Source organism: Cryptotermes secundus, unplaced genomic scaffold (assembly GCF_002891405.2).
Source record: "Cryptotermes secundus unplaced genomic scaffold, Csec_1.0 scaffold528, whole genome shotgun sequence".
In the NCBI taxonomy this organism is placed as follows: Eukaryota; Metazoa; Arthropoda; class Insecta; order Blattodea; family Kalotermitidae; genus Cryptotermes; species Cryptotermes secundus.
In genome coordinates this window covers 68,210-95,370 of record NW_019724748.1, presented here as the reverse complement: position 1 = coordinate 95,370, position 27,161 = coordinate 68,210, and the positions used below count along the sequence as shown (strand labels likewise).

Below are 27,161 nucleotides of genomic sequence, written 5' to 3'. Positions count from 1 at the left end.
TTTTGTTGTGTTTTGTTGTCAGACTGTTTTCCAGGTAACACCTCTTGATGTTGAGGAGTGGATCACTGTCATGAAATTCTCCATCCCTGTTGTGCTGCTTGATGAAACACTCAAGTTTGTTGCCAGAAAGTTCACTGATGGTGAGAACATGATTTATACCCTGCACTGGATTGTACTTATGTGGTGGGCGTTCTTTGCCTTGATATTTTTCGGCCCCCTTTAGGAAATAATAGTGAATGTGAATTTTTGCCACCCAAAACCAGCCACAATTAAATACTACTTCACCCCTGGACTTTTGAACATTAACTTATAAATTAATATAAAATATGGCAAGAGAGAAACAGTCTCAATCGACAGAGATTTGGTTTGGAACAGTTTAACCTTAACACCCTCCCTATGCCAAGCATGGAGTGAGCCGGTGCTTTGGTCACAGTGAGTGACTGCAGAGGCAGTATTAAGTGACAGTGGATCTGCGGCAGGGTGTGGAGTGGTTGAGTGGAGAACAGGGTCGAGGGGTGCATTTTCCTTCCCCGAACATATAAGGAAAATGTTGCTCAGAAACGAGGGATCAACGTGTTTTCCCCGTACAAGTGATCAGTACAAAACTCGACCTGCTTCCAGAAAGGTGTTTTCGTGCTGCACCAAATAACCTTGTGTTATGAGTATGTTTTGATAACATTTACACCTTTACATTTTTATAAATGTAAAGGAATTTATTTTGTAATTAGTAGAGAAGTGCCTTTTTAAGACTCGCCACTTTTTGTCACATGGTCATTTTGTTTTTTACACCTAGTTTGTTCCATAATTTTTCTCTAGAAATGGTTCTGACAGCTGTCCAATTTTTGCTTACTTGTGTATATAATGTTTTAGGCAGAGCCCTTATTATATTATATCCTGACAATAATTTTAGTGGGGTTAGCCATGGGGTTGATGGGGAGGGTGGGATTTACTGACAGCATACACGCATATATATATTTATATGAAACAGGAAACATCTTTTATGGGTAGTGCATCATGTCTACCATTTTGCTTTACAAAAAAATCTGTTCAGTAATGGTTTTGTATCACAAACCAAATTATTTGTATGAAGAGGCATGATGTAACCCATGTGATTGCAGCAGATTTGTCCAGTTCACTTCTGGGGATAAGAAGAGTGACATGCATAACAATTATTTATTTTTAATAGCACGCTCTTCAGGAACTTTGTGCGGGATCACAAGGTCCCCTTGAAGAGATGTTGTTCACTTAGATAATAATGCCGGACAAGTGCACTTTTGTTCCATTTAGTTCTTTTATGTTTAGCTGTATATTCAACAATTAAATTATTGTTATTAAACTATTACTAGATATTGATATACATATCAGTGAAAAGTGGAAGTTTTGAGAAATACTTCTGATTGCTGAAGAATGGTGGCAGAATTATTTTAAATAGTACTTCCTGTTTTGACAGTTCTTTGTTTGAGAATGTTAAGTTACCCCAGTCTGTATTTTGTATTGCATGATTTATTGTTGCAGTCATAGTTTAATTATCAGTCCAGGTGGGAAAATGGTGTGGCCTTCAAGCAGAAAAGGAATTACAAAGGGATGGGGAAAAAGGAAACATGGCTTCAGAAAGTTGTTCACATTGGGAAAATGCAAGGGGAATGTGGAAAATATGGATGGATAAGAAAATTTTTTCATATTTTTGTTTTTACAGTACATTTTTGATTTTCTGATTTGGAACATACATGAAGCCATCCATCCACTTCGTGGCCAGCTCTGTACCTTCTGTGCCTCAATCCTATCCTGTGGCTGAGCCTGTCTGTCCACGCCTGTGCCACATGCACCTACTTGCACCTTTGCATGCTAAAACTGCTGCTGTGAATAATGGAGTGGTTTGGATTTACTCTTGTGTGTTGTGAATCATTATTATTGCCTACTGTTATTTATATCCCACAGAATAAAAATATTTATGCATGATGCATTATCGTTTTCAAGCACAAGATATTTTGTTTGAGAAATTGACATCCCCAGCTAATAATCCTACGCTTTGTAGTAGGTTTCACCATACTTCTGCTGGGTTTAGTTTAATGTTTTGAAAATTCTTCCATACAGCCATAGTTTTAATATGGCTGAAACAAAGTTGATTTCACTTCCAACCAGCAGACAGAAGAGAAAGGTTTAGAAATTCAATATTTGTTTATGTGTGAATGAATACAGGGAGAATTATTAGTAAGTACGAATTAATGCAAAAATGTGTGTATGCGTGTGTATTTGATCCTTTTAAAGGCATGTGCTAGATAAATAAGTATTAACAGTCATGTGATGTAAGCAAGCAATTTCCTGCTCCATGCAGAACTAATGGAATGTTTGTGAACAATTTAATGAACTTACTGGAGGAAACAAAGATAAAGTTTTAAACAAATAACACTAATAATAGAGCAGATCCCTTATGTCGGTGGAGTGTTACATTAAATGTTCTTTTTCAGTGTTCCAAATAGACCTGTGACGTGGAGATATTTTTTTTAAATATTCAGATGCATTATTAGTGAACAGTTTCACTCCAGTTTCATTTTAAATTGTTCAGGGGCATTTTAATGAGAGATGGAATCTATAAAAGTAGTGTTAATGTGGTGTGTAAATATAAGTAATGTATTCATGGAACAACTTGTTAATGAGAACTTGTGTTACTAATAAAAAAAATTAATGTTTTACAGAAAAACAAGTGTAACTTACATTAAGTGTTTGCGTGCTGTTTGTGCTAGCTGACAAGCTTCTTTCACCGCCAATATAAATGCTTGATCTCTTTCCACATCCCTTTCTTCATCCCATATTTTGATTATGTAGTTATAGTGCAGTGGTTTTAAGGGTTATGATTAGATGTTTTTGCTTTATTTTAAACCCTCATAATTATATATATTTTCTTTTCTTCTTTACGTTTCTTTTGTCCAAGACAAAACAGGAACTGTGTCCACCATTTTACATGGCTGTGGCAGGTTAATTGCTGAAAGCACAATCCACTTTTCAGTTGAAACTTGCTGAGTATCAGGCAAGAGAAGTATTTGTATTACCTTATTTGTTTGAGGTCATAAAACAAATATGTTTATGTAACTCCCAGCATTTAGCTGTAGCACACTGCTGATCTGGTTTGGCAGAATAGCGCTTCTGTATAATGCCAACCTAAAATTGTAATCACTTGACAGCTACAGTAAAGAGAATAAAACAAGCTGTCAGGTCTTTTTGGAGGGGCCCATATCATTGCCCCAGACAGGAGGACAGACTCTGTTTATTGTATGGAAATAGATCCAATGACACTGACTATGAATATAAATGAAACATCAATGCAGAGATGGAAGAGCAGCTTTATGTCAGTATGCAGTGTTCATATATAAACAATAAAAGGAATTTGGCTGCAGATGTATGTACATTTTGTTTTATATAGTAATGTCTAAGTGAGAAATATTGTAAGTTCAAGGTATATGAAAGTAAGAGAGAATGGATGAATCAGCATCCCAAAGACATTGTGAGAAAAAATAAAGGTTCATTATTGCACAAAATATAGGCACACTTCTTACTTTTCTCAGCAGAACTTGAGCTGAACTCTTGTAGTTATCAGTCTTTAACATTCTAAGCCAAAGGGTGGTTAACATCCAGTATATGATTCTTTACCAGGCAACATGTTCAGATCCAGAAGCAGCATGTTCAGTAAACCAAAATTTTCACACGTTTGAGTGATGGTACAGTGTCCTTTCATGATTCTTGAATGTGCATAGCAGTCAGTTTTGGCCAGAATATTCTACACTTTCATATGGCCATGAAACATATAATGACATAAATAATATTTTAGGCATTTTAGGAAACAATTCTTAAAAACATGACATTTGGTTTTAAACATGCAAGTAAATGGGAAGTATACAATTTCAGTTGTCTTAAAGTGAAGTGTAGAAATATCCGTGTATGTTATGCCTTTAGAATCTCTGGCTGAACAATTCATGCACTGAGAAAATGTGAAAACCATTTTTCCAGCAAATGTATTTTTGGAAGATATACATTTGTCTTTGTTATGCTACTTTTGTAGAATCAAAATGCTGTGTGAGGTTTGTCTCAGTTTGATCATGGTGATTATAACACCATCCTCATAAGTATTTTGGGAGTACTGATAATGCTACAGAGAAATTATGGTCAGACATAGTGAGGCAGTAAATAACAGGTACATAAAAATGTGAAATGTAACTGGAATACAAGTGTTACAAATATAATTGCCAGTGAAAGCGTGAAACATATATCAAGTACTGTTCATAGTACAGAAAATGTATAAAAATACATCTAATGTTCTTGGATTGAGGCATTACAGATATTGTGCTATTCAGATTATTAATTCTGTTATAAGCCATCTTTTCATGCATGAAGTTTAAAGGATTTTGTTCCAGTTTGCAGTTTTTTATTTTTCAAAGTGTGCAGACAATTCCATGTAACCTGAACCTCTCCTGACAAAGCTTGTTGTTGCCAAGTTCAGTCAGCAGACAACCAGATTACTCCTGCCTTAGGTAAGAATTCTTATGATCCTGTCAAATTTGGGAAAATTTATGATCCTGCTGTAGCAGAAATTTGTTCTTCATTCTGGAGGTTTATTCAACGTGAAGGTACTGGACTGATTAGTCATTGATGACTGACCATCACTAACAACTGAAATAAATCAAAGTATGTATGTATTTATTTTGTTCAAACAAAAATGTTTTTGCTACAAGGGATCATTTTCCTGAATGTTCAGAAATGGTATGCAAAGTATATTTCAGTGCATATGTAGTCTTACTATAGAAATTATCAGCCAGTCATAGGGCATATTTTGAATAAATACCTTTTGTTCAAGTGGAAAATTTCACTCACTGAGTGCTAATGACTTGTGAAAATATGTATAATTTTAAATGCATTGATCTTTTAGTAATTCATTCTCAGAACTGTTACAGATGGACACCAATTGGCAGTAATAATTTTACATCTTTGCTAATTTAGCCCTAAATTCTGCCTCTAATACTAGAAAATGGTGATATTGAATTAATTATGAACATAATCATCCCTTGATTTTATACACATTGACAGAAAAACAAGTCAGCACAGCAATGTGCACGTTCCTCAGAACATGTTGCAATAGTGCCAGAAGTGGGAACTGACATAAGTGTCGTGCCACTTTTCTCTGAATGTTCCTCTGTTGTCCATTTGTAACAACTTAATTTTGTGAGTTGTTTATATAAGTATAGTCAGACACTACAAGTTTTGTCTTTTGACAAAACTAGAGAGGATTTTTTGTGGTCAGTGAAAACACACCTTTAATTTATATTTACTCTTTCTAATATTCAGTTAAATGGGAACACTTATTTCAATGGTGAACATGCTAGCTTGCAAGATTATTGCAATGAAAATGCCTGTATAAGGAAAGACAAACTTGTTGAGTGGAGCTTCTCAGATCTGGAGAGTTTCGGAATAGGCCATTTTGGAGGTCAGAAATTTTCAAATACCAGGAGTTCATTTTAGGGACTAGTAAAAGGATTTTAAAAGACAAAAAATGTACATAATGCCATAGCAATAGTAAACAGGGCTACATATATATGTTAGGTATAACCAAGTTACCACTAATAACTTACATTCGAACCTAAGTTGTGAACTGCCAGGTGTGGTGTCATCTATGGTGCACTGCTTCTGTAGTAAGGGAGATTGTAGGCATATGTTTTTAAGCCATCACAGTGCACTTTTGTTATAGACAATGAGAGTAAAGTCATGCGTATGGGGTACCCCACTGTAATGCATTTTCATGCCTTGTGTTCATCATGAAAAATGGGCCATTGAACTGTTTTTGACTGTTGGAAGTGATATTAGTGACAACACCATTAAAGCCTTTATGTAAATAGTGGTTGAAAGTTTGTTAACATTTATAAGGGAAGTGAAATTAAAGCAATTCATCTATGGCAGTGTCTGAATATATTTAGCAAAGTATTTGTAGAAAGCTGTTAACAACAATAATATATCAACATTTTGTTATATTTCCAGTGTTTTGGTCAGCCAGGACATGAGTGCATCATCATCTAAAACTGTCAGCATGATTTTATGAGACCAGTCAGTTTGATATTAGTGGTCCTTTCCCTTTTAACATTTATATATTGATTTAATAATGGTACATCCTGCCCCTTTGATGACAAGTGGGCAGAAGATTACCATATGCATTGTCCCAGTTCAGAAGAAATTAAATTTATTTATGCAAAACCAACTATTAATTGTTGATACTTGAAACTACAGAATAGTGTGTCTTGCATTTTACTGTATCTAAATATTGCATTGCCTCCTTTGTCCAATTTACTCTTTGTCTCTTTTTAACTAATGTTTTATTCTTTTCATAATTTTATTCAGTGCTTCATTAAGTTAATGGAGTGTACCCCTCCCTGCATCACCCCAGTGTCTCTTCACCTGGAATGCTGTGTGAGTATTTTCACCTGTCACCCAAAAACCTACATGGTAGTTACCAGTACCTTTGAAATTGCATTAAGCCTGAAATATTATTCTCAGTATGTAATATACAGCAGTTAAATCAATTTGTCAGGAAGTCAGAAAACTGTCCCACATACAAGCAGAGTATAANCGGTCATTCTTGGGTCCCCCCTCATATAATGTTATGTTTTCACGTCATTTTTGTGATTATATAGGATGAACTGCAAAAGTTTGTGATCTGAATCAAACAAAATACATTCCATTACATGAGACTAATATTCTATGATGTTCATTGTTTAATTACATTCACATTTCATAATGAACCCATTTATACTGGCTGTCACTGTCTTTTATAATTAGTACAAAGTAATGCTTTTCAAAAAGACTTTGCTCTTCTATTAATTCGGCTTGGACCTGTGGAAAGGATAATTATATCATTGTGTATTGACAGGTAATATAATAAAAATGGGGGAAAAAATCATAATTCCATTATTTATCCCCTGTATTTATGCATTTTCAGTTGTGGTTAATTTAGTATTCTGTTGCAAATTCAGTCTTCTTTATATGCATTCTGTAGCAATATATACTATTTTAGATGTGCAGAGGAGGACCCAACCTGTTAGTCATATATACTCATAAGTTTTGTAGTTTTGGATGAATAGACGATACTTTTGAACTGAGTATTCACACAGATTGGGCACTCCTATTGTGGCACATGTGCTTTTGTAGTAGATTAGACTCGTGCATTGGTTCAGTGGGTCTTATGCTGTAATGACACTACATACTTTTAACAAATCCTTATTTTGTTTTTAAGATGGATTGAAGTCACTTAAGTTGGTCCCTGTTGAATGTGTGTGTAGCCATAAGCCATATTCCTTTCCTCTTACCAGTTCAAAAGCTTGCTTAATTTGCTTCAGATGCCTGCTTGCTAACATTCCATGAAAAAGTTGCACATTGAGTTATGGTATCTGAACCCAAGCCATCAGAGTCTATTTTTATCGCTATTATTGTAATAGTTGTTAGTGATCAGACCTCATGATGATTTAATGTAGGTCTTTATATACCAACTGAACTTACACAGGCCCCACAAGAAATGGAGAGAACTGAAAGCCAGCTTTATGTGCTCTGAAACTATCAACACATTTTTTATTGTAATCAGTCTTCACTTGAAAACTGATATCAAATTAAAACTTGTATTTGCTAATTTATATAGAGATGGTTAAAAATCGTGTTTTATCTTCATGACATTGCAGCTTTATAATCAAAATGGATTGGAAATTTGACCACACATCCTATTAACTAATTTTAAAAAGTGGATTTGGAATTTATTTGAGGCATGGGACATGGCAAAATATTTTTATGTAATGTAAGATAAATACTGGAAGGCAAAGTTGAAATATTAAAATGATGAAGTCATATTAAACCTTTCTTATAAGGGATTAGGATATTTTAAATCCGCCAGTGCTGTATAATTGTCAGCTGGGTATTAATCCAGTAGTAACGGCATTAGTTTTGAAAAAATGAAACACATGTCCTGCTACATCGCATGCTCCATTGCAACAGCCCAGCATAGGGCCATTAGACACAGAGGTTAAGAAACTGAAGTATGAAGATGACTGTGAATATTAGGAAATGGCTAAGCCTGCCACACAATTCAGTCACATGAATGGGATGCCCAGAAAATAAAACTTGGTTTTCACAAGTGAAGTAGACAAAAAAGAAAATAATATTTTGGTAACCTGTTTGATGGGTCTTAAGTGGCGCAACTAAACCTCTTTTTTGTTAAACAAAATTCTTTGATGATATAAAATCAGAAAAATATCAATAACTCTTGTTTTGAAAATATGTTAATAATGTGAAGCAGTGCTTTAGGTTTGGAAAACGAGTGAGAAAGTTGCCAGAGATTGATTGCTTGGGTTGGCATGTCATGTAGCTTCTAGGCGCTGTAAATACTGCAGTTCCTCTTCCTGCTGAGATACTCATGCCATTTGTTGCATGCTGGGAACACTTCTGATGTATCTTTCCTTTGCTTTTGTGTTTCACAGTGACGCCAGCTACTATAATTGACAAATGGTGAAGGTTTGCTGATACACCACCAGATGTCTTGGTGGTTGTGGTGGTGATGGTGATGGAGGCTACATGTGAACCAGAACATTGTGACAGACAATTGAGATTATAGAAATGTTTCTTTTTCCTTTTACAATCATTATTATAAAGAAAAACTTGTGTGAAAGATTCCAAGTATATGTTAATGGCGTTGTTCCCTCCTAGATGTAAGGCTTAGCTTTCTTCGTGTATGTTTCATTTGTTGTCCTGTGATATATTGTGATTTGTTATACTGTTATACTTTAATTTTTATGTAAATTTAGCTTACAGCATTGCTGGTAGCTGATAGTTCTGTTTAATTATTCTTCAGTAGTCTGCTTATTTTCACTCTCATATCATTTGTGCATGGAGTTTTGTTAAGTCTTCAGAGCCATAAAATGTAACCAAAGGAGTACTATTATCGTCATGTGGTAGAAACTGCTTAATATCTAATAGTAACTAACCTAAGTAACTTGCTGTATTCTGTTCCAGTTGGGGAAGCAGTAGTGGACAAGTGGTAGAAAACACCAAGTGCTCAACATAACAGCTTCAGAATAAGCCAACAAGTGCTTGATACTAATTCAAATAATATTTTCAATACGCACACTGTATTAAGGACTAAAACAGCTATTAATCATAAGTATCTAACCAAGCTGGGAGTACAGTATACTGCTTATTGATGCTGAGCATACTTACTTTTATTTCTGTCATTCTTCTATTTCCCCACAGAAACCCCACCCTTGACTCTTTTCTGTGTTTAAGAAAGCAGCTGTATTTTCCACTGTTCTGTGTCTAATAATCCTTGGGGGACAACTCCTTAACAACTTTGGCATGTCATTTTTCATTATTTCACAAGTGGATATAGTGCCCCATTTTCTCTTTTTCTCCTCTCTTGCCCCATGGCAATGATTCCATAGAGTTTTGTGCTGTTCCAAACCCAGAGCCCTGGACAGGCTTGGTAAGTCTGGAACATAGGACACTGAACCAAAACCCTTCGTCCCTTAAGTTGTATCCCTCAAACAATATGCAATCATGATCTTTTTTGTTCTTGTTATTTATTTTAAAATATATACAAATGGAAAACTTGATAGTGAATATTTGTTTTCAAACATCAACAACAACAAACAAGCTCCATCATCTTCCTTCCAATGCACAAAGGAATAATCAGGACTATCAAGGACTTCACTGCAAGTCTGTGATTGAAGGTGTGAGTGGTTCAAATGAGAAAGTATTTACTTTTTTAGAAAGGTGGTATTGGTGTTTTAGAGTGGTAGAAATCAAAATAGGAACAAAATTTATACAAACCATGTAAATATTATAAATATAAAATATATTTTGAAAGTATATGTGCATTGTTATTGCTGGAAACATTAGAATAAAACAAAATAAGTAATTGCACTTGGGAGCATGCTGGAATCTTGGGCGAGAATCAACTAAAATGTAGGCAAGTAAAACAATAAAATAAAGAGGGGGATTTAGCTCCTTCAAGACTTTCTGAATGTTCTTTTCAAACACAATACCTATATGTTGACACATTTCTAATGCTCAAGATAGGGAGACAGTGAAACAAAACTGTCAATATCTTTGTGTTGTCGGAGAGTGTAGTTGTAGGAAGGATGCCATTCTCCAATATTTATGACTGCATACATAATCACCCCAGTGTATCACACACGGTTGTTATTAGGTTTTGTGTATATGTAATAAAATATCTGTTTCTATTTGGTGTCTCGCCCAGATGGCCAAAGATTCCTCATCTCTGGATAAAGCAATTATTAAAAAGTTAATACTAATAACAGGACAAACTGCTGGACGAAAACTGTGCTTTGTCTATAACTGAAAAACTCTACTTCCTTTGTTGTTATATACAGAGAAGTGAAATTGAGAGTTCAAAGTTTTGTACAAGAGACATCCAAGATATGTTAGTAATAAAGCCTTGTACTTGGTGGTTAAATGGTTTATGATTGAGGTGCACCATAAAGTTTCAGTTGAGTGCTGTCTGCCCTTCCCATCACTCCCGAATAACCCTCTATTGGTAAAGTTATCTGTGTAACAATAAGGAGATAATCGGAATCTTCTTATGGTAGCATCATGTGTCTTGATCACGTTTTCCAGTTTCTGAATATGACCAGAGATGGAAATAGTGTTTGCAGTTACTTAGTGGATTTTTTTAATTTTAGTATTATGCAACTACAATTCCAAACAAGAAATTTGTTGATTGCTAGAAGGAAACCTAACAATAAATATGCAGCATTTATTTCATATGTAATGTGATGTGTTAAAACTCATGTTTGGTAGCAATCCAATCTCTGGACTTAGTTTAAGTTCACAGAAGAAATATGTTGCAAACCCCCAAAAATATGCTTTAGCATCCAAAATTAATTAAAAGCTACAAAACAATACAAGTCTTTGAGGCCTGTCATTAGCCAAGTGGGTTGGAAGGCATTGAGCCAATAAAATACACAGCTATAGTTGGGGTATGGATTGGTGAATACATTTATTGACCACATACCACTCAGGACTATAAGTAATTACAGCACCACCGCTGGTTTCCACATTTTCAAAATCACTACACGCTAAGTCTTCTCAGTTTGCTTTCACAAGTTCTTTCCTGGTAATGGATCTTAACTATGAAACATAGCTTCTGTGCTCATGTTACTGTCTGGCACATATCCTGTAACTGGCGCCATCTCTTCTCAGCCTCCCTGGCATAGCTCAATGCAAGTCAAAGTCTCACTGCGACTGACGGTCGGTCAGTCAGTCAGTCAGTCTGTCTGTCTGTCTTTGTGTTGAGCCCTGGCTGGGGCTCATGACCAGATTCCCCCCCCACATGTCCTGTCCATTTGAGGCGCCCCCTCTGATGGGAGGTCGGGTCTGTCATTTGTCATAGTCCATTGTCAGTATTTACATATATTTACAAATTTAATCTTAATTCCTATTTCTATGTACAGTATATACAAGGCCTCTGTACAGCAGATTATGCCCTATTTCTAGTAGTATTCGCTACCACGGCAGTCTAGTCACTTGAACGGTCATATGCTTGACCGCTGCCAAGTTTAAGCCTCATACTTTCTGTGTTGGGCTTCGCTTTGTCCAATGTTGCGAACATTCTCATTTTCATGATTTTATATGACTTCTGCTTCTTTCCTGCATAATTTTGTTATATAGTCATATACATATGGGATTTTGAATGCCATGTACAAATCACAGACCAGTGTGTGCCTTGGAAAATTGCCAGTGGTGTGGAGAACCTTGTTTTGCAGGCGCTGCAATTTAACTAGATGGGTGTCTGCCCAAACTCCCAGGCAGGACTAGCTAAGTCATTACGGATCTGATAAGAGCTTTGTGGAGGGTCATTTTAATGTTAGCGCTCAATCGCTCACTTTTGAATAGGGAATATACTCTAATGGATGTTATGAAGGCTTTCTATGTGCAATCTCCATGTAACTCTCTTATCGAAGATTACACCTAGATATTTTGCACTATTTACAAATGGAATATTTCGTCCATTTAGAGTGAGACAAGACTCAGGCGGTCGACGACCACGAGGGAAGTAGACCCCCTGAGTCTTATCTTCATTAATTTTAATATTCCAACGCTCACACCAGGTCTCCATTGAGCTGAGACCATGGTGGAGTTTTCTAACAATAAAACCCTCCTTGCAATCTGTCGCATACATACAGCTGTCATCCTGCAAAGAGGGCCAGGTGAACACCATGTGTTTGGGGGGCATCTCAATGCAACTGCCAACCCTCATCTATATTCCTTAGCTGGCCTTTGGACCTCACTGTATAGTCTCGGGGCAGACCCAACAGAAAACACCGCCTCCAGCAGTCCCTCTATTGTTGTCATGGGTGATGGCCCGGAAATTATTTCCACGGGAACCTGTTTATCTAGCCATTGCTCAGAAACGGTCATTTATTTCTCTATTGCATTGCAACAGTTGTACGCGTTTGTTTCAAGGTATTTGCCTAGCAATGTGTCTATTCGCCACAACATTCTCTCAGTCTTTAGCTTAGAGTGAGTATGGGTGGGTTTTTGATTTATTGAACTCGTTTAACACACAACTCGTGACTACACTTTACAGTTCACTGTTTTACACACACACACACACTAGTGTCCACAGTCACGTCTTCAATAGCCGTTGCTTGGTCGCGGCTCTCTTACTTCTTTTATTTTACACACATTTATTAGTGAAATCAATACTACATCATAATCACAGGAAAAGTCACACGTAATATTACTGAATTTACTAACTGGGGCGACACGAGAAAACCACTCCCAAACACATAATCTGTGCTGAATTCGAAGTAGAATTGCTCCTTTAACGTCTTTGATCTATTACCGAAATCTGTGACAATTATTGCAATATTTATATTAATTTCTTACGTTGACGACCTAATCAACAATGTATCATACAAAAATTCTTAACGCATTGTTGTCAGGCTACGTAAAGCAATGTTTGTTTTTTTTAATTGTAAGAAAAAATGTAAATACTAAAGAGGCCTGGGCAATGCCCATCCGGCCTTCTGTAGCACATTCTAATATCCAATATTATTCTATAACAGCTGTGGTCCCACGATTGTTAATATATATATTGACTTAAATCTGTGTATACTGCAAATAATTGGTGCAGCAATGTTTGTTGCACTTCCATAGTTACCGTCTACCATCTAACGGAGGTTTATTCAACTTCTAACTATGTATCCGTTGATTAGAATGTTTCTAGATGTCTATGTACACTTTGGTTTTCTTTTACAGTCTTTTGTTTATTTTACAATATATCGTAGTTCTTGCTGTTCTACCTTCCGTCAAGTCTAGTTTCAAGATGACATTCCGCTGTAGGTAAGGCCTACTAGACCTAGACCGTACTAGACGATGAAATTATGCAAGTATTGCATGCAGCTCGGTCGTCAGATGCTCAAAGTGAACGTGAAAGTAGTAATGAGGATTTTGGACCCACAACGTCACAGAAAGGCAGTGGTGAGTAATTCAGATATAAACACTGATGATGATCATAGTTGTTCAAAAAATGATGATTTAATAAGTTCAGACCAGTTTTTAGGTAACAGTGGTCTGACATTTACACATGATAATCCTACCAGTATTTCGGAAATAGTGAACCACTTCTTGGGAGTAATTTTCTACAAATTCTTGTAGTGTAGTCAGATTTATATCATGCCCAAAATTCAGACAAATACAGAAACTCCCCAGTCTTTGGCGTGGAAAGATGTTAGCATTACAGATAGGAAGAAATTTCTTGCAATAATCATTTTGATGGGCAATGTTAACAGTGATAAAACTAGCGATTACTGAAGCACCAGTAAATCAATTGAAACTCCAGGTTTTGGCAAGCTAATGAGCATAAACAGATTTGAGCAAACTTGGAATTTTTGGTATTACAGCGATAATTCCACCCTGGATGGTGAAGCAGAGAGACTATACAAAATCAGGCCACTTTTAGATAACCTAGTTAAAACATTCAGGATACACTGCACACTGGACACTGATTTACACAATATCTACAGGGCGCCATATCCCAGAAGACGGCATTTTTCATAGTCGCCGCTGCGAAAACCTCAAATCTTACATAGAATACATTTGTCATAAATCTTACACAGCAGTTAATCATCACCTCTTGGGGCAATTAGGCCGAGGGGTCTAGGTGCTGTGTCACGCAATATGGAGTTCTAGGTGATATGGTACGTTCCAGAGGCTGTGGTATCTGCTGTCATCATAAAACAAAAGCAAAACAATCTCCGTGGCCTGTAGTCCACAAGCGAACTATACTGACCGAGTGACCGCCGCTTGTCGGCAAAGTTAGTGCCAACTTTTGCGGATAGAGGGTGTCGCGTGATCAGCGCAATGGATCCCCACGGCCGTTAATCTCGGTTTTTGTAGACCGGAGCCGCGATTTCCTTGAATGGCTCCTCAATTATCCTCACGAGGCTGAGTGGATTCCGTTCCAGACCCACTACTTCTCAGAAAATCGAATCCCAGACCTCTGGATCTGTAGGCAGGAACTCTGACCACTAGACCACAGAGGCAGTCGATATCATAACCTTATCATATTCATGTACGAGTACGTCCTTGACCTTATGGCTAGCTGAAAGAATACATAATATTTGAAAGCCCACATCCTGCATCATTTTAAGGGGCAGCCATTACATAACTCCTCAGTCTTCTATTCTTGCATAAGGCATCTAATATCTCGTGGTCTTGCCTTATGGGAGATTTTCTTGGAATTCAGAGGGGCAATTTTGAAGTCTTCTTCATAGATTGTTGGTGTGCTGCGTTGTCATGTACTGTCGATGTCTATTTTACAACAGGTTTCAACCTTATAAGGTCATCATCAATGAAATTACTAACGTAATTGTTGCACTGTATTATTTTTTAGCATTTTTGTTTTGAAATGTTGCTGAAACTTAGTTAAAATTAGGCTCTCAATTGTAGCTGAATTTGGTTGCAATTGATTAAAACTCCTGAACTTTTCTAATCGATACTTAATGTTTCAAGTATTCTGTAGTGTTGGTTGTACACGTATCTGTGAGTAAGAACCTTGTTTTGATGTTGTACACACAGGCTTATGTTCAGTATGAAGTAGTTTTATGTGATTTTTGTGGATGGTGGATGGTTACTGGGGTCCCAGAAATTTTTGAAACAACTGAAGAATTTGCTTTCTTGTAGAATTACCTTTTCAGATAAAATTACTTGAGAAACTAACAAAAAGTGTTGGTGATATAGTTGGTCTAGGGATTAATGGTGCAATGAATATTTACTTGAAGTTGAAATATTTGTTTTCTCTTCTTCACTATTGATTGACATAAGCTAAGAAAGATAATTATGGTCTTATGTCAAATGATAATTAAATTGTCCAGTCTAAATGAAATATGAATACAGTCTGGCATAACTGTAGATTGATTTTTAGACTGAACAAGCTAATTTTGAGGATATAGCAAAGATTTATGGATGTCGATTTGATGTCTTATTAACCGTAAGAACCACTCCTGATTTTACGATTAATTCATTTGTTTACATTTATACGACATATAGACTATCCCCAGTTTGGTTAAAATTTGTCACCGTCTTGAAATTTGTAGGATTAGGTCGTTAAGGCTCAATCTTATAAGTCCCAAATGATTTTTGGCTCATTTTTAATGTAATTTTAATGAACATGCTTCTTATACACTTACTGATGAAGCCACCTAATTGCGCTTTGAGGCCTATGCATAACTATACACTGAGCTTGGGAAACTCTGAGCCTTCTACATCTTGGTCTGGTGGTAGTAGTACCACCACATCAACCCCTTCTGAACTGATGCATACTAGAATTCGTTGTACATTATCTCCGGGATGTCTCCTTACCTCTCATTTCTGAGCTACATGGGAATGACTGTATGACCCGGGTAGCCCAGTCAGTCTAGAGAATTAATGACTAGACTGCAGAATGGACAGCCGGAGAAGTAGGCTTCTGTTCCCGTGATTGTTTCTTCACCTTTGTATCTCACACCTTCTCTGGGGTGCACCTAGGTTCCTGTCTAATGGCAGCTGGGGCCTTTTGTCAGTTGTAAAGCATTCGGTGCCTGTAGTTAACCATTAATTTCTATCTAGTCCCAAAGGTAAGCATCATTGGAGCTATACCTCTCTCCCGTGTCACAGTACTTAATTAGTTAATTAAACAAAATGCACCCTCACTTTTCACATTGTGTGTACATTCTGAGAAATATTTTTCAGCCATACTTACAAGAAAAAATAACGGAATTTGTGTGTACATGAATGAAAAATACCCATAATAAATAAAATATTTATTAACGTTATACATCTTGGAAACTGATACGAAGGAATCAGTAAATAGGTAACAAATGGATATAAAACTTAAAAAATGTGATATTTGAAATTGGGGAAAACATAAATTTCTCAACATATCCTCCACCAACATTGATACACATGTCCCATTGCTTTACCGGTACCTCGAAACCGTAGCATAGAAGTCTATTGACTGTTGTCTCAACCGCTTCCGCACCTCCGATTCAACTTCTTCATCATCAGTGAAATGTTTGCCAACCATTTATGCGATAAACACTTTCCACCATAAACAGGAAACATTTCTTTATGAATATCCTTTGCATTGAGTCCTTTTGCCCACAAAAAATGCACATCAACGATGCTCTTCGTTAGTACATTCCTCAAACACAGTAGCCATTTTGACTACTGAATCCAGCCTCTGAGCACGTGCATGTGTGTCTGCTACTTTGGACTCTGCTGTTTCCCAGTGATACACATAGAAACCCTATTACATCCATTATAGCTCTTTTACTTCTATTTGTGACCTATTTACTGACTCTCCTTCGTAATATTTCCTCGCAGTATATGTGACAGTGTTTCACACGTCATCCTCCTCCATGTCATCATAGTCCTCTTCTTCTCCAGTGACATAAGTTACATGAGGGAGGCCACCATCATCCTCGGGCTTCAGTAGAGCAATACCATTAGCACCTATTCGGATGCAGTCGTAAGACACTTGGAATAGTGTCGTTCCCAACCACCGACCCTCCATGTCAATACACATGTGCAGGTTTCTGCCAGCGAAGTACACATTGCTGAACACAGCACACAACTTGATACTGGGTACTCTGGGCACAGAGACACACACAGGCCTCGGGTTCTTGCCTGCCAACATGATTTCGTTATTGAACCATGCAGATCATTACAAAATCAAACGAACAAAATACAGCACGCTGTGTTCCTCGGGAAGGTTGATAATTACTTGTCTGGTCAAGAAAACATTTCCCTGTTCACAAAATCCGTCATTGGGTGCTGTACTGAACCAGTTTTGTCCAATCTATTATCCCTTCGCATCTGTTGCTCTGTTTTTTGTTTTTTTAATTTTGTCTCCAATCCATGCCAAGGAAATTTCTTTCCTTCACTTCTCTGATCAAAATTCTGCACGTATTTTTAATTTACCCACCTGCCACACGTCCTTGAGTTCATCACCCGAACATTATCACGTGAAGAACAGAAAACTTAAGCTCTTCTTTATGTAATATTCTCTATCCCACTCTTAAGTTTTCTTCCTTAGGCCCATGCATTCTCCTCAGCTCTTCATTCTAAGATACCTTCAACCTATGATCTTCCCTCAGAATGAAAATCCAAGCTTCATGACCATAACAAAATTTCAGGCGAAGTTATACATTTTAAGTGTTATAGTACGGAAAGTTGCATTACAGAAACAGAGATATCCCCATGCATGGACACTCAGTTACTTGGATCAAAATACTGTTAAATGGAGAATAAACTAAACTTTAATTGGAGTTTAATAATAAGAATCTTAGTCTAGATTGGTAGTTGAAGAAACTATAAATCCAACCAGAATTAATGAAACGCTACACTACTGATCTGAGTAAGTTGTAATGTGTCTAAATATTTTGAGAGTGTATCATCAGATAGCGACATAGAGAGTTTCCTTCTTCCACAAGGTTACGTATTCAAGGTATGGAGTATCCTCAGAGATGATTTGGAGAGAAATATATACGTATAATTCTGGAGGCTTGAAACAAGGGCCCCAGAAATTCAACTTATATTTAATGGCCAATTGAAATGAATTCGTCAGCAGACAACAATACGTTTCCTACAACAGTTTGTGTCTTTTTTAATTTTCCCACCACAAACAGGCAACTCTATTTCTGAAGCCCTGCCTGAGATACTCACCAGACAGTGTGTTTTTGTAGAGCACTCTATCATTGGAGATACTCACCAGACAGTGTATTTTTGTAGAGCAGTCTATCGTTGGAGATACTCACCAGACAGTGTGTTCTTGTAGAGCACTGTCGTTGGAGATACCAGACAGTGTGTTCATGTGGAGCACTCTATCGTTGGAGATACTCACCAGACAATGTGTTCTTATAGAGCACTCTATCGTTGGAGATACCAGGCAGTGTATTCTTATAGAGCACTCTATCGTTGGAGATACTCACCAGACAGTGTATTCTTGTAGAGCACTCTATCGTTGATCGATAAAACAACTGTGAACGCGAAGTCATCTGGTTCATACGTCAGATTCATGCATCCTGTAAAGCAACAGGTAGTACTTAGATGAAGAGACATTCAGCCATATGAAACACTTCTGTTTCATAACCGACATCTTATCACCTCAACGCCAAATAGCCTATTATTATATGGGCTTAACGCCATCGGAGCCTAAAGTCAAATGTAGCTCGATACAGTGGTGAAGTGCCGCTGTATTAAGCGTCGAGGTTGACTCATTTTTGGTTTCAAACAGGAACGGACATCAGAGTAAAGAATATCTTACACAGATGGCAGCACCAGCCAAAGTCTACATGTTTTTCCAACGCGAGAATCGGGGAACTTTCTGCGAGGGACTAGATAAATTCACAAATCCATGGTACATTTGGGATAGAATGAAAAGATGGAAATGGAACATGAATACAAAGAGGAACTAGTTATATCCGCCAAAAGGGCTTTTGAAAAGCTATGCTTGGGGGCCGATAACCCGATGCAAACACCGGCATTCGATCGCGATAATCAGGATCCATTCCTGGACACAGAGTGCAGAATTCAAGAACTCCACTTCGCAATTAGAAACCTCAGAGTCCGATCGAGCCCGGGACTGGATAGAATTCGCAGTTTGGCAGGTGAAACTTTAGAAAACTTGTTAGAGATTTATAACGATATTTTAAGAGCAAGAGTGTTCCCAGGTGCCTGAAAAAATATTATGTTCTTTATCAGTAGAAACGGCAAAACGAATGTAAGACCTATATGCATGGAATCATCAGTGTGCAAGGCATTAGAATGGATAATAAACGTGCGCATATGCTGGTGGCTTGAAAGTAATCAGAAACAATATGGATTTCGGCGAAACAGGGGATGGACAGACAACCTAGCAATACTAACGACTGAAACAATAGAAGTGTCTGAGGAACGGAACACACATGAACTAATTCCTCTTTCGCAAAAAAATTAAAATATTTTTATTCGGGATTACTGAGTTTTCGGACCTCGTCCATCGTCTGGTATTATAAAGAACATAGCATTTCAGGAACTGAATCGCGTTTACAACAATTTAGGATCGGCTTAAAAATGCTTCTTTTTTTCTCTATTAAACTGCTTTACACCCTGCTCCCAATTCCTGACATGAAGTCCTGCTGATGTAGGACTGTAGGACTGAAATAGGCTACAACCATGACCTTCCAAATTCTTACCCACTCGCATTCCTTGTCTCATATGACGTTATATAATCTGCGTTTTTGGAGCAGAGCTTTTAAACTGACGTAATGAGCCACATTACTGATTGAGTGCTTACTAAAGGTTCGGCCACACAGAGCGCTACTACGTACGCTATGTTCGCTATACGAACAGAAAAATATCTCCCTTTATTGCCAATGTGACTGGCCACAGACTTCCGTACGCTACGTACGCTATGTTCCCTATGTTAGCTGCGTCGCAGAGTGTACACAGCGTGCGTAGCGTACGTAGCGAACATAGCCTAGCGCTCTGTGTGGCCGAACCTTAAGAGGACCACGAGAAGCCGTTTCAGCTCCTCACAGGGACAAATAATATTATTTCACGCACTTACCTCTCTGCTTAATTTCATATCCCAGTTGTCCTAAGATGAATCCTGTGCAACAGCTACACTGACCCTCTAGGCACGCGCATGGGGAAGACACTGCTCGCACCGCTGTGACCTCTGGGGGCGACAAACTGTTGTCCGTTGCTACAACTGCATCATAAGATTGGTTCAGGCATTCAAAAGTTGATGGGAGGATACGCAGACACACAGACAGGATAAGGATCACATAAGCCTACTGTGGAAAGCAGGCAAAAAATACNTTTTTTTTTTTTTTTTTTTTGGCTTGTATTTGTTCCCAAGATATTTAAATATGGGGTTGTTCTCTTCATACGTATTTTGTTCTCATAAACCTCGATAAAGGTTCGGTAATTTGGATTCGTTTAGGTTGTGTGGTTAGATTACGTTAGTATTGTGATGTGGGGGTTTCATTTTCTGCGTATGAAATATTATAAATTGTTTAGCTTCTGCATGTAGGCGTGTGCTTCGTGAAAACCTCAATGGTACGTCATATCCTGAAGAGGCAAGCGTGCGGGTCAGATGTCCTGCGCTCTCAACAAGCCCTCCGCTATGGCTGTTCTGGCTCCTGTCGCACTGCAGCATGTAGAGTCGCTGCTAGGCAACGACCGCTCAGTAAACACATCCTCGTTGATAAGCAGCAGGGTCATAATGCAACAGCTGCAGTTATACGCTGCTCTTATTCAGCGTCGAACTATATTCATGCCCAATCTCATCAAGAGACCTTGAAAGCACAAGTTGTAGTCAGTGGTGGCCAATTCCAGAATACTGTATTGGCAGTCCTGTGGAAGGTCGGATAGAGATCACGAACAACCTTTGTGATAACAGTTGTCTGACGTGTGGTGTGGCCTAAAAGTTCCCTGGATCTTAATATCGAATTGTGCGGAGGCTTGTGGCCGACGACACCGCCCGTTGCGAGACCTTGACACGGCGATTCGGCTGCACACACTTCACGCAGCTATGAACTCTGCCGGATTGGACAAAGGTGGACATGTGGAGGTCGAGACACCCTTTGGTTTTGTCAGTGTATGCAGTGTTTTTATGGCTACATACTATGCGTTTGTTTCTCTGTATTTTTAATTCTGAATTCCCAGTTATGAGATATGTAGGATTCGGAATTCTTAGTCTTTCAAATGATTGTAGGAAACGCAGGAACATAACAGTAATGTAGTCTGCTGAAAGCTGAGACAACCTACCTTGGGGTTCCTTCGTCGTGGCGCCTAAATGCAGAAGAAGCAGAAAAAGCAGGTTACTCAGCATTTTTCCGGGATAATAAGGAATATTGTGGTGCATGTGCCTGAAATGAAGAATGGAGATTTCACACATTCGAATCTACTGCAGTCTATCACAGAGACCTTCATTAGAGAAGTCTAGGCTTCCACTCCCTCAAATTTCGTTCCAAAATTTATATTTTACAGCTTATTTACTGGACTCCATCGTAGCAGAAAATATTCTTATATTAGTGAGACAGCGGGACCGCTTCCTTATAATGCACATGTCTGTCCGACAGTTCGCTAAATCCTACCCAGTTAACGAAAGGCCTCGAATCATTTAACTAACTGAGTTTAATGTTACGAAACTTTGTGGTAAATACCACGAAAACACAACTCCATGGAGAACCCTTTCGATTTTGTTTTCGGCAGACTTATCTAACTCGTTATCAAAAATTAATCGTTTTAAAATTAAACAAATAATTATGCCAAATATAACTCTGCCATTTGCTTATTCAAATGTTCGACTAAAACAGTAAGCGAAGACTCCCGTAAGTCAGTGAAGCGGTAACTGAGGGTAATTTTTTTCCTAGGTAATGCAAAAACGTTATAATACTCCAAGCAATCAGAAAAATTTGCAAAACAAACAGTGTAACTGTATAAGAGTTGAGGTTTTCACGGCAGTGACTATGAAGAAAGCAGTCTTCTAGGATGTGGCGCCATGTAGATTTTGTGTTAACCGATGTTTCGGAGGAAATAGGACCAACGTTTCGGTAAAGGTACCGCCTCCAACGTTGGTATTTCTCAGTGTGACATGCGCGATCTCCATGCTGTTTCCATGCCTTTCTTAACCTCACTGAAGTCTCACAAGCATCTAGTGCCGTGCTCATGCAGTACGGGTCCCATTTTGTCCACGTCGAGACATAATCACTTCCTTCTGTTGCGTCATTCGACTTCATTCGCTGGACCATGAAAATGAATTTGTTTCCTTCTTATCTCTAAACTAAAAATTGTATTATTTTAGGGAAAATGCAAGGAAATAATACGCAGCGAAAAGGTTAAAATTATATTACCGTAAAATTTTACATTAAATAATAGAAATTTGTATACTGGCTGTGCTTGTGTCGTTAATATCAGTTTCCTGAAAATATTTTGATTGGAAGACCTAGAATTTTCATGCATAGTTTCTCGAAAATGATAAATTAGAATGTATGATAGGCCTTTTGATGCCCGTAGTTGAATCATGGATCGCGGACAGGCGAAATACCGGGTCAGTGAATGCGAAATTCTCCTAAACTTTTCGCGGTATACGACTGATATTAATACATTTTAGGATCAGATGTATTATTTCTAATAAGTTTCACTTCATACATGCAAATATTCAAACAACCTTACTTACTTACTTACACGTACTTTACTTACTGATGGAGCTGAGCCCTTCTGGAGGAGCTGCCAGTTCTGCAGCTACTCAAGAATTTCCCAGCATTTTATGGAACCCGAAGGTTCGATACCGTGTTCACAAGAGCCCTCCACTGGTCCCTATCCTGAGCCAGATTAATCCAATCAATACCATCCCATCTTATCTCTCTAAGATCCATTTTAATATTGTCCACCCACCTACGCCTTAGTCTTTCCAATGGTCTCTTTCCTTCTGGCTTTCCCATCAATATCCTATAAGTATTCCTCGTCTCCCCCATTCGTGTTACATGCCCTGCCCACCTCATCCTCCTTGACTTGATCATTCTAATTATGCTTGGAGAAGAGTACAAGTTATGAGGCTCCCCATTATGCATATTCAAACCACCTCACCACAGAAAAATTTGCCATACATTTTATGTCAATGTGTTTGTGATCTACATTCAGTAGAGTCATCGTCGTGAAATACAGGCTGTTATGTTGACAGAAGTGTGTTAACATGAGTCGTATGCCAAGAAATTTGAAAGTCTATACAATATATAAAAATTACTGCCTTCCAGGTTATGACGCTATGTAGTTTGGTAGATTCTTACCAGTATTTCGAAGGAAAATGCTGCCCCCGTCTTTAGGTTAGCAGGGATTCTTCTCGAGGACATCGAGACGACAAGTAATATTCACACTCAAAATAGTAAGAGCCCCAAATCTTTCGCATAAAATGCAGACCTGACTTTTCGAAATCTAATCCAATGGCGATAATGTTTCTTCCATCTGAATGTTTCGCTGTATTGCTATGTTAAAACTAAAAAACTAAACTCCGCGGCTTTTAGTCTGCAAGCGAACTGTACCGACCGAGCGACCGCCGCTTGTCGGAGAAGTTAGTGCCAACGTTAGCGGATAGAGGGCGTCGCTTGATCAGCGCAACGGATTCCTACGGCTGTTACTCTCGGTGCTGTAAACCGGAGCCGCTATTTTTCCATTCACGTAACTCTTCAATTATCTTCAGGAGGCTGAGTGGACGCCTTTCCAGACCCACTATGTCTGAGAAAATCTGGTAGCGCCGGGAATCGAACCCGGGACCTCTGGATCTTTAGCCAGAAACTCTGACTACTAGACCACAGAGGTGGCCATGTTAGTAACGTTAAATATCATGATGTCAAAAACATCATTAACGTCTTACTGGGTAGCGTAAAAAACTGCAAATTCTTTCAGAAGTTATTAAATCCATGGCCATGTATGCCTAAAGTTCCCCCCACCCCATTTTTGACTATGGAGGCTGAGTTAATAACAACTGGCGTTGAAAGCGTAATGAAGTAAGATGTTTAAATGGTAACTCACATATAATTTCAGGTTATCGTTGTTAAAGCAATGCACTACAGCTCATAACGACTTACAGACCCTGTTGTGTGCCGTTATCCTTCCATTCGGATCCATAAGTGGATCCTCTATGAGAGTTAGCCACTTACCTTGTGAACGGCAGGCCGCGCAGTCGGTCAACAACTGGCCTCATGTGGCACGAGCACAGTGTGCCGTGGCCGAGATTGTGGGAAGCTGCTTCCCTCAGAAGCAGCTGCGCGGCCTCACTTTCTTCTTGTTTTGTTCCTTCTCCTGTACGTGCAAGGAACCGGCACGTATGTAATGACTGCACAACCGATTCGATTACCGGTAGGGGCATTACATGTTCCTCTCTTCGTTGGATCCAGAACGATTCCGGATTTCTCCAGTTTCCTACCCAATAAATACAGAGTGTTCTTTCTCCGAGGGCAAAGAGGTCGGGGCGTGATGCCGATCATTCACTTCAGCCTCAAGCCAGTTGTGAATTTAGGAATATTATGAATATGTTCTGGGATGCCTGCTTGCTTGGCTCATGCAGTGGCATTACGTAACTAACGGAAATCATAACAGTTTCCATCAAGGAGATGGAGGCAGCATGTTCCTCTGAAACGTCGGTAAACATGTATCGAACTACAGACCATCAGAACCACAAATATAGTCACCGCTGTCAGTACATAAAATAAAACAAAAAGTACGCATAGGTAAATATTCGTTCGATAATTTTCGTATGCAGAATGGTCCAGAACAAGTAGATGCTTTATCGCCACTGCTTTTCAACTTTGCTTTAGAATATGCCATTAAGAAGGTCCAGGAAAACCAGATGGGACTAAAATGGAACATGTCAGCTCCTGGTGTATGATGATGTGACTACTGCGACATAACATAGATAGCATGAAGAAAAGCAGGGACAGTTAACTGAGGTTGTAAGGAGGTTGATCTAGAAGTAAACACAGAGAAAACTAAGTATATGTTACTGTCTCGTCACCAAAATGCCGGGCAAAATCATGACATAAATATAGAAAACAAATGTTTTAAAAATGTGGCGCAGTTCAGATATTTGGGAACGACTATAACAAATCAAAACCTGATTCAGGAGGAAATTAAAAGGAGATTGAACTCGGGTAATGCTTGCTGCCATTAGTCCAGAACCTTTTGTCTTCTCGTCTGCTGTCCAAAAACATAAAAATTAGAATACACAAAACTATAATTTTGCCTGTAGTTCTGTATGGGTGTGAAACTTTCTCTCTGACTTTAAGGGAGGAACATAGACTGAGGGTGTTTGAGAACAGGGTGTTGAGGAGAATATTTGGACCAAAGAGAGATGAAGTGACAGGAGGTTGGAGAAAACTACATAATGAAGAGCTTCATAACTTGTACTCTTCTCCAAGTATAATTACAAGCAGAATGATCAAGTCAAGGAGGATGAGATAAGTACGGCATGTAGCACGAATGGGGAGAGGACGAATGCATATAGGATATTTGTGGGAAAGCCAGAAGGGAATAGACCACTGGGAAGACCAAGACGTAGGTGGTTGGATACTATTAGAATGGATCTTAGATAGGATCGAGTGGTATGGATTGGATTGATTTGGTTCAGGATAGGGAAACGGTGGAGGACTATTGTGAACACGGCAATAAATCTTCACGTACCATAAAATGCTGGGAAGTTTTTGAGAAGCTGCGTGACTGGAGGCGTCTCGAAAAGGGCTCAGCTCCATGGAGTTAGTGAATGTTTATGTGCACACACATATGCAGATGTATCTGTGATTATCCGGGGTATTGTTTGAACTGTAATCATGCTTTTATGCTAATTTATGTAGCAAGTTGTATCTATTCGCGTCATTAGCTGAAGAACTGACATTATAGAATTCTTTTGGCATTTGATTCACTGATTTGACATATCACATCAGTGAATCGAATGCTAAAAGAATTCTATAGTGTTATTTCTTCAGCTAATGACGCGAATAAATACAATTGGCTACGTAAATTAGCGTAAACGCATTAGCCTCCAACAGAAATGAGTCCCAGGAATCTATCTGGGAGGTAAAGGGCGGCCGGCGCGTAAGGCTGACAACCTTACCGCTATCTGTGACCCGATTGTCTAGAAAATGTGGGAACCTCGACGTCTCACAACCGTATGGGCCTCCACGGCCTGTTACAGAGGTAGCTTTATGTTTACCTTTACAGAGTCTTTATGAAAGGACAGACTACATATTTAAGTATTCATTTGTAGGATCATTTGTTCCAACTCTGATGCGCTTGTGTATAGAAAAGCTAAAGTTCAGTCGGACAACGTCATTTGCGAAAATGGCGTCCTACACTACTGAACGGATGTGCTTACCTTCATGTAACTGATTCTGACTTTACTTCTGTAATATGATTGTTTCGATAATGCTATGTAAAAGGTAAAAAGAAGTAAAGCTACCCCTAGCGGCCTCCGTAGTCTAGGGGTAACGTTCTCACCTCATGACTCAAGGTACGCGGGTTCAAACCCGGCCTCCAATGCCTCCGGTAGATGGGGAAGTATCGGGAACCACTGCCAAGGGGACGTACAATAGACTATTAGTCGCGGTGCATGGGGAAACCCACCCCTCCAATAATAATAATAATAATACGAGTAATAATAATAATAATAAAAGCCACCCCTGTAACAGGCCCATAGGGTTGTGAGATGTGGAGGCTCCCACATTTTCTCTAGACAATTGACTCACAAATGGCGGTGAGATTGTCAGCCTGACGCACCGGGCGCCCTTTACCCCACAGGAAGATTCCTGGTACTCATTCCTGAGGTGGAGTCGGCCACAGGGCCATAGTGCGGCTGGAAGGATTNCACCACATATACACGGTGCCAAATCCCAGAAGACTGCTTTCTTCATACTATAACATACCCTACAAGGCCCGTAAATGCACACATATACAAAACTATAATTTTGCCTGTGATTCTGTATGGGTGTGAAACTTGGTCTTTGACATTAAGGGAAGAACATAGACTGAGGGTGTTTGAGAACAGGGTGTTGAGAATATTTGGACCGAAGAGAGATGAATTGACAGGAGATTGG

The 27,161-nt window shown here is 38.6% G+C and overlaps 3 protein-coding genes across 9 annotated transcripts in view; 2 read left to right on the top strand and 1 right to left on the bottom strand.

Moving 5' to 3' along the window:
* Nucleotides 1–10,495, top strand: part of LOC111862880 (calcium-transporting ATPase sarcoplasmic/endoplasmic reticulum type) — a 98,713-nt gene extending 88,218 nt beyond the window's left edge. For 2 of the 5 annotated variants that reach the window (XM_023848656.2, XM_023848657.2), the window contains exon 19: nucleotides 23–5,736. In XM_023848656.2, coding sequence (XP_023704424.1) covers nucleotides 23–223 — 201 coding nt within the window. In that variant the 3' untranslated portion in view covers nucleotides 224–5,736. Of the gene's footprint in view, nucleotides 1–22; nucleotides 5,737–6,381; nucleotides 6,451–8,504 lie in introns of those variants that run through there. The other 3 variants (XR_002842506.1, XM_023848659.1, XM_023848658.1) reach the window with 3 other exon arrangements.
* Nucleotides 10,496–13,314: 2,819 nt separating this feature from the next.
* Nucleotides 13,315–27,161, top strand: part of LOC111862900 — a 54,110-nt gene continuing 40,263 nt past the window's right edge. For 2 of the 3 annotated variants that reach the window (XM_023848710.2, XM_023848712.2), the window contains exon 1: nucleotides 13,317–13,524. The gene's annotated coding sequence lies outside the window, so the exon portion shown is untranslated. Of the gene's footprint in view, nucleotides 13,525–27,161 lie in introns of all 3 variants that reach the window. The other variant, XM_023848713.2, reaches the window with a different exon arrangement.
* On the bottom strand, nucleotides 16,862–21,403 carry LOC111862884. Its single transcript, XM_033750841.1, has 4 exons — nucleotides 21,340–21,403; nucleotides 20,135–20,278; nucleotides 18,516–18,608; nucleotides 16,862–17,211 (listed from the first exon to the last, which is right to left on the bottom strand). The coding sequence occupies exons 1-4, from the start codon at nucleotides 21,401–21,403 to the stop codon at nucleotides 16,925–16,927; spliced, it is 588 nt and encodes a 195-aa protein (XP_033606732.1). The 3' UTR covers nucleotides 16,862–16,924.

What these genes read in the sequence shown, in the direction of transcription:
- LOC111862884 (XM_033750841.1), bottom strand. Translation starts at nt 21,403, where the DNA reads ATGCTGAGTAACCTGCTTTTTCTGCTTCTTCTGCATTTAGGCGCCACG. An exon ending in CACGACGAAGGAACCCCAAG is followed by an intron (nt 20,279 to 21,339) that starts GTAGGTTGTCTC and finishes CTTATGATGCAG; the next exon opens with TTGTAGCAACGGACAACAGT. An exon ending in CTACAAGAATACACTGTCTG is followed by an intron (nt 17,212 to 18,515) that starts GTGAGTATCTCC and finishes TCATGTTGGCAG; the next exon opens with GCAAGAACCCGAGGCCTGTG.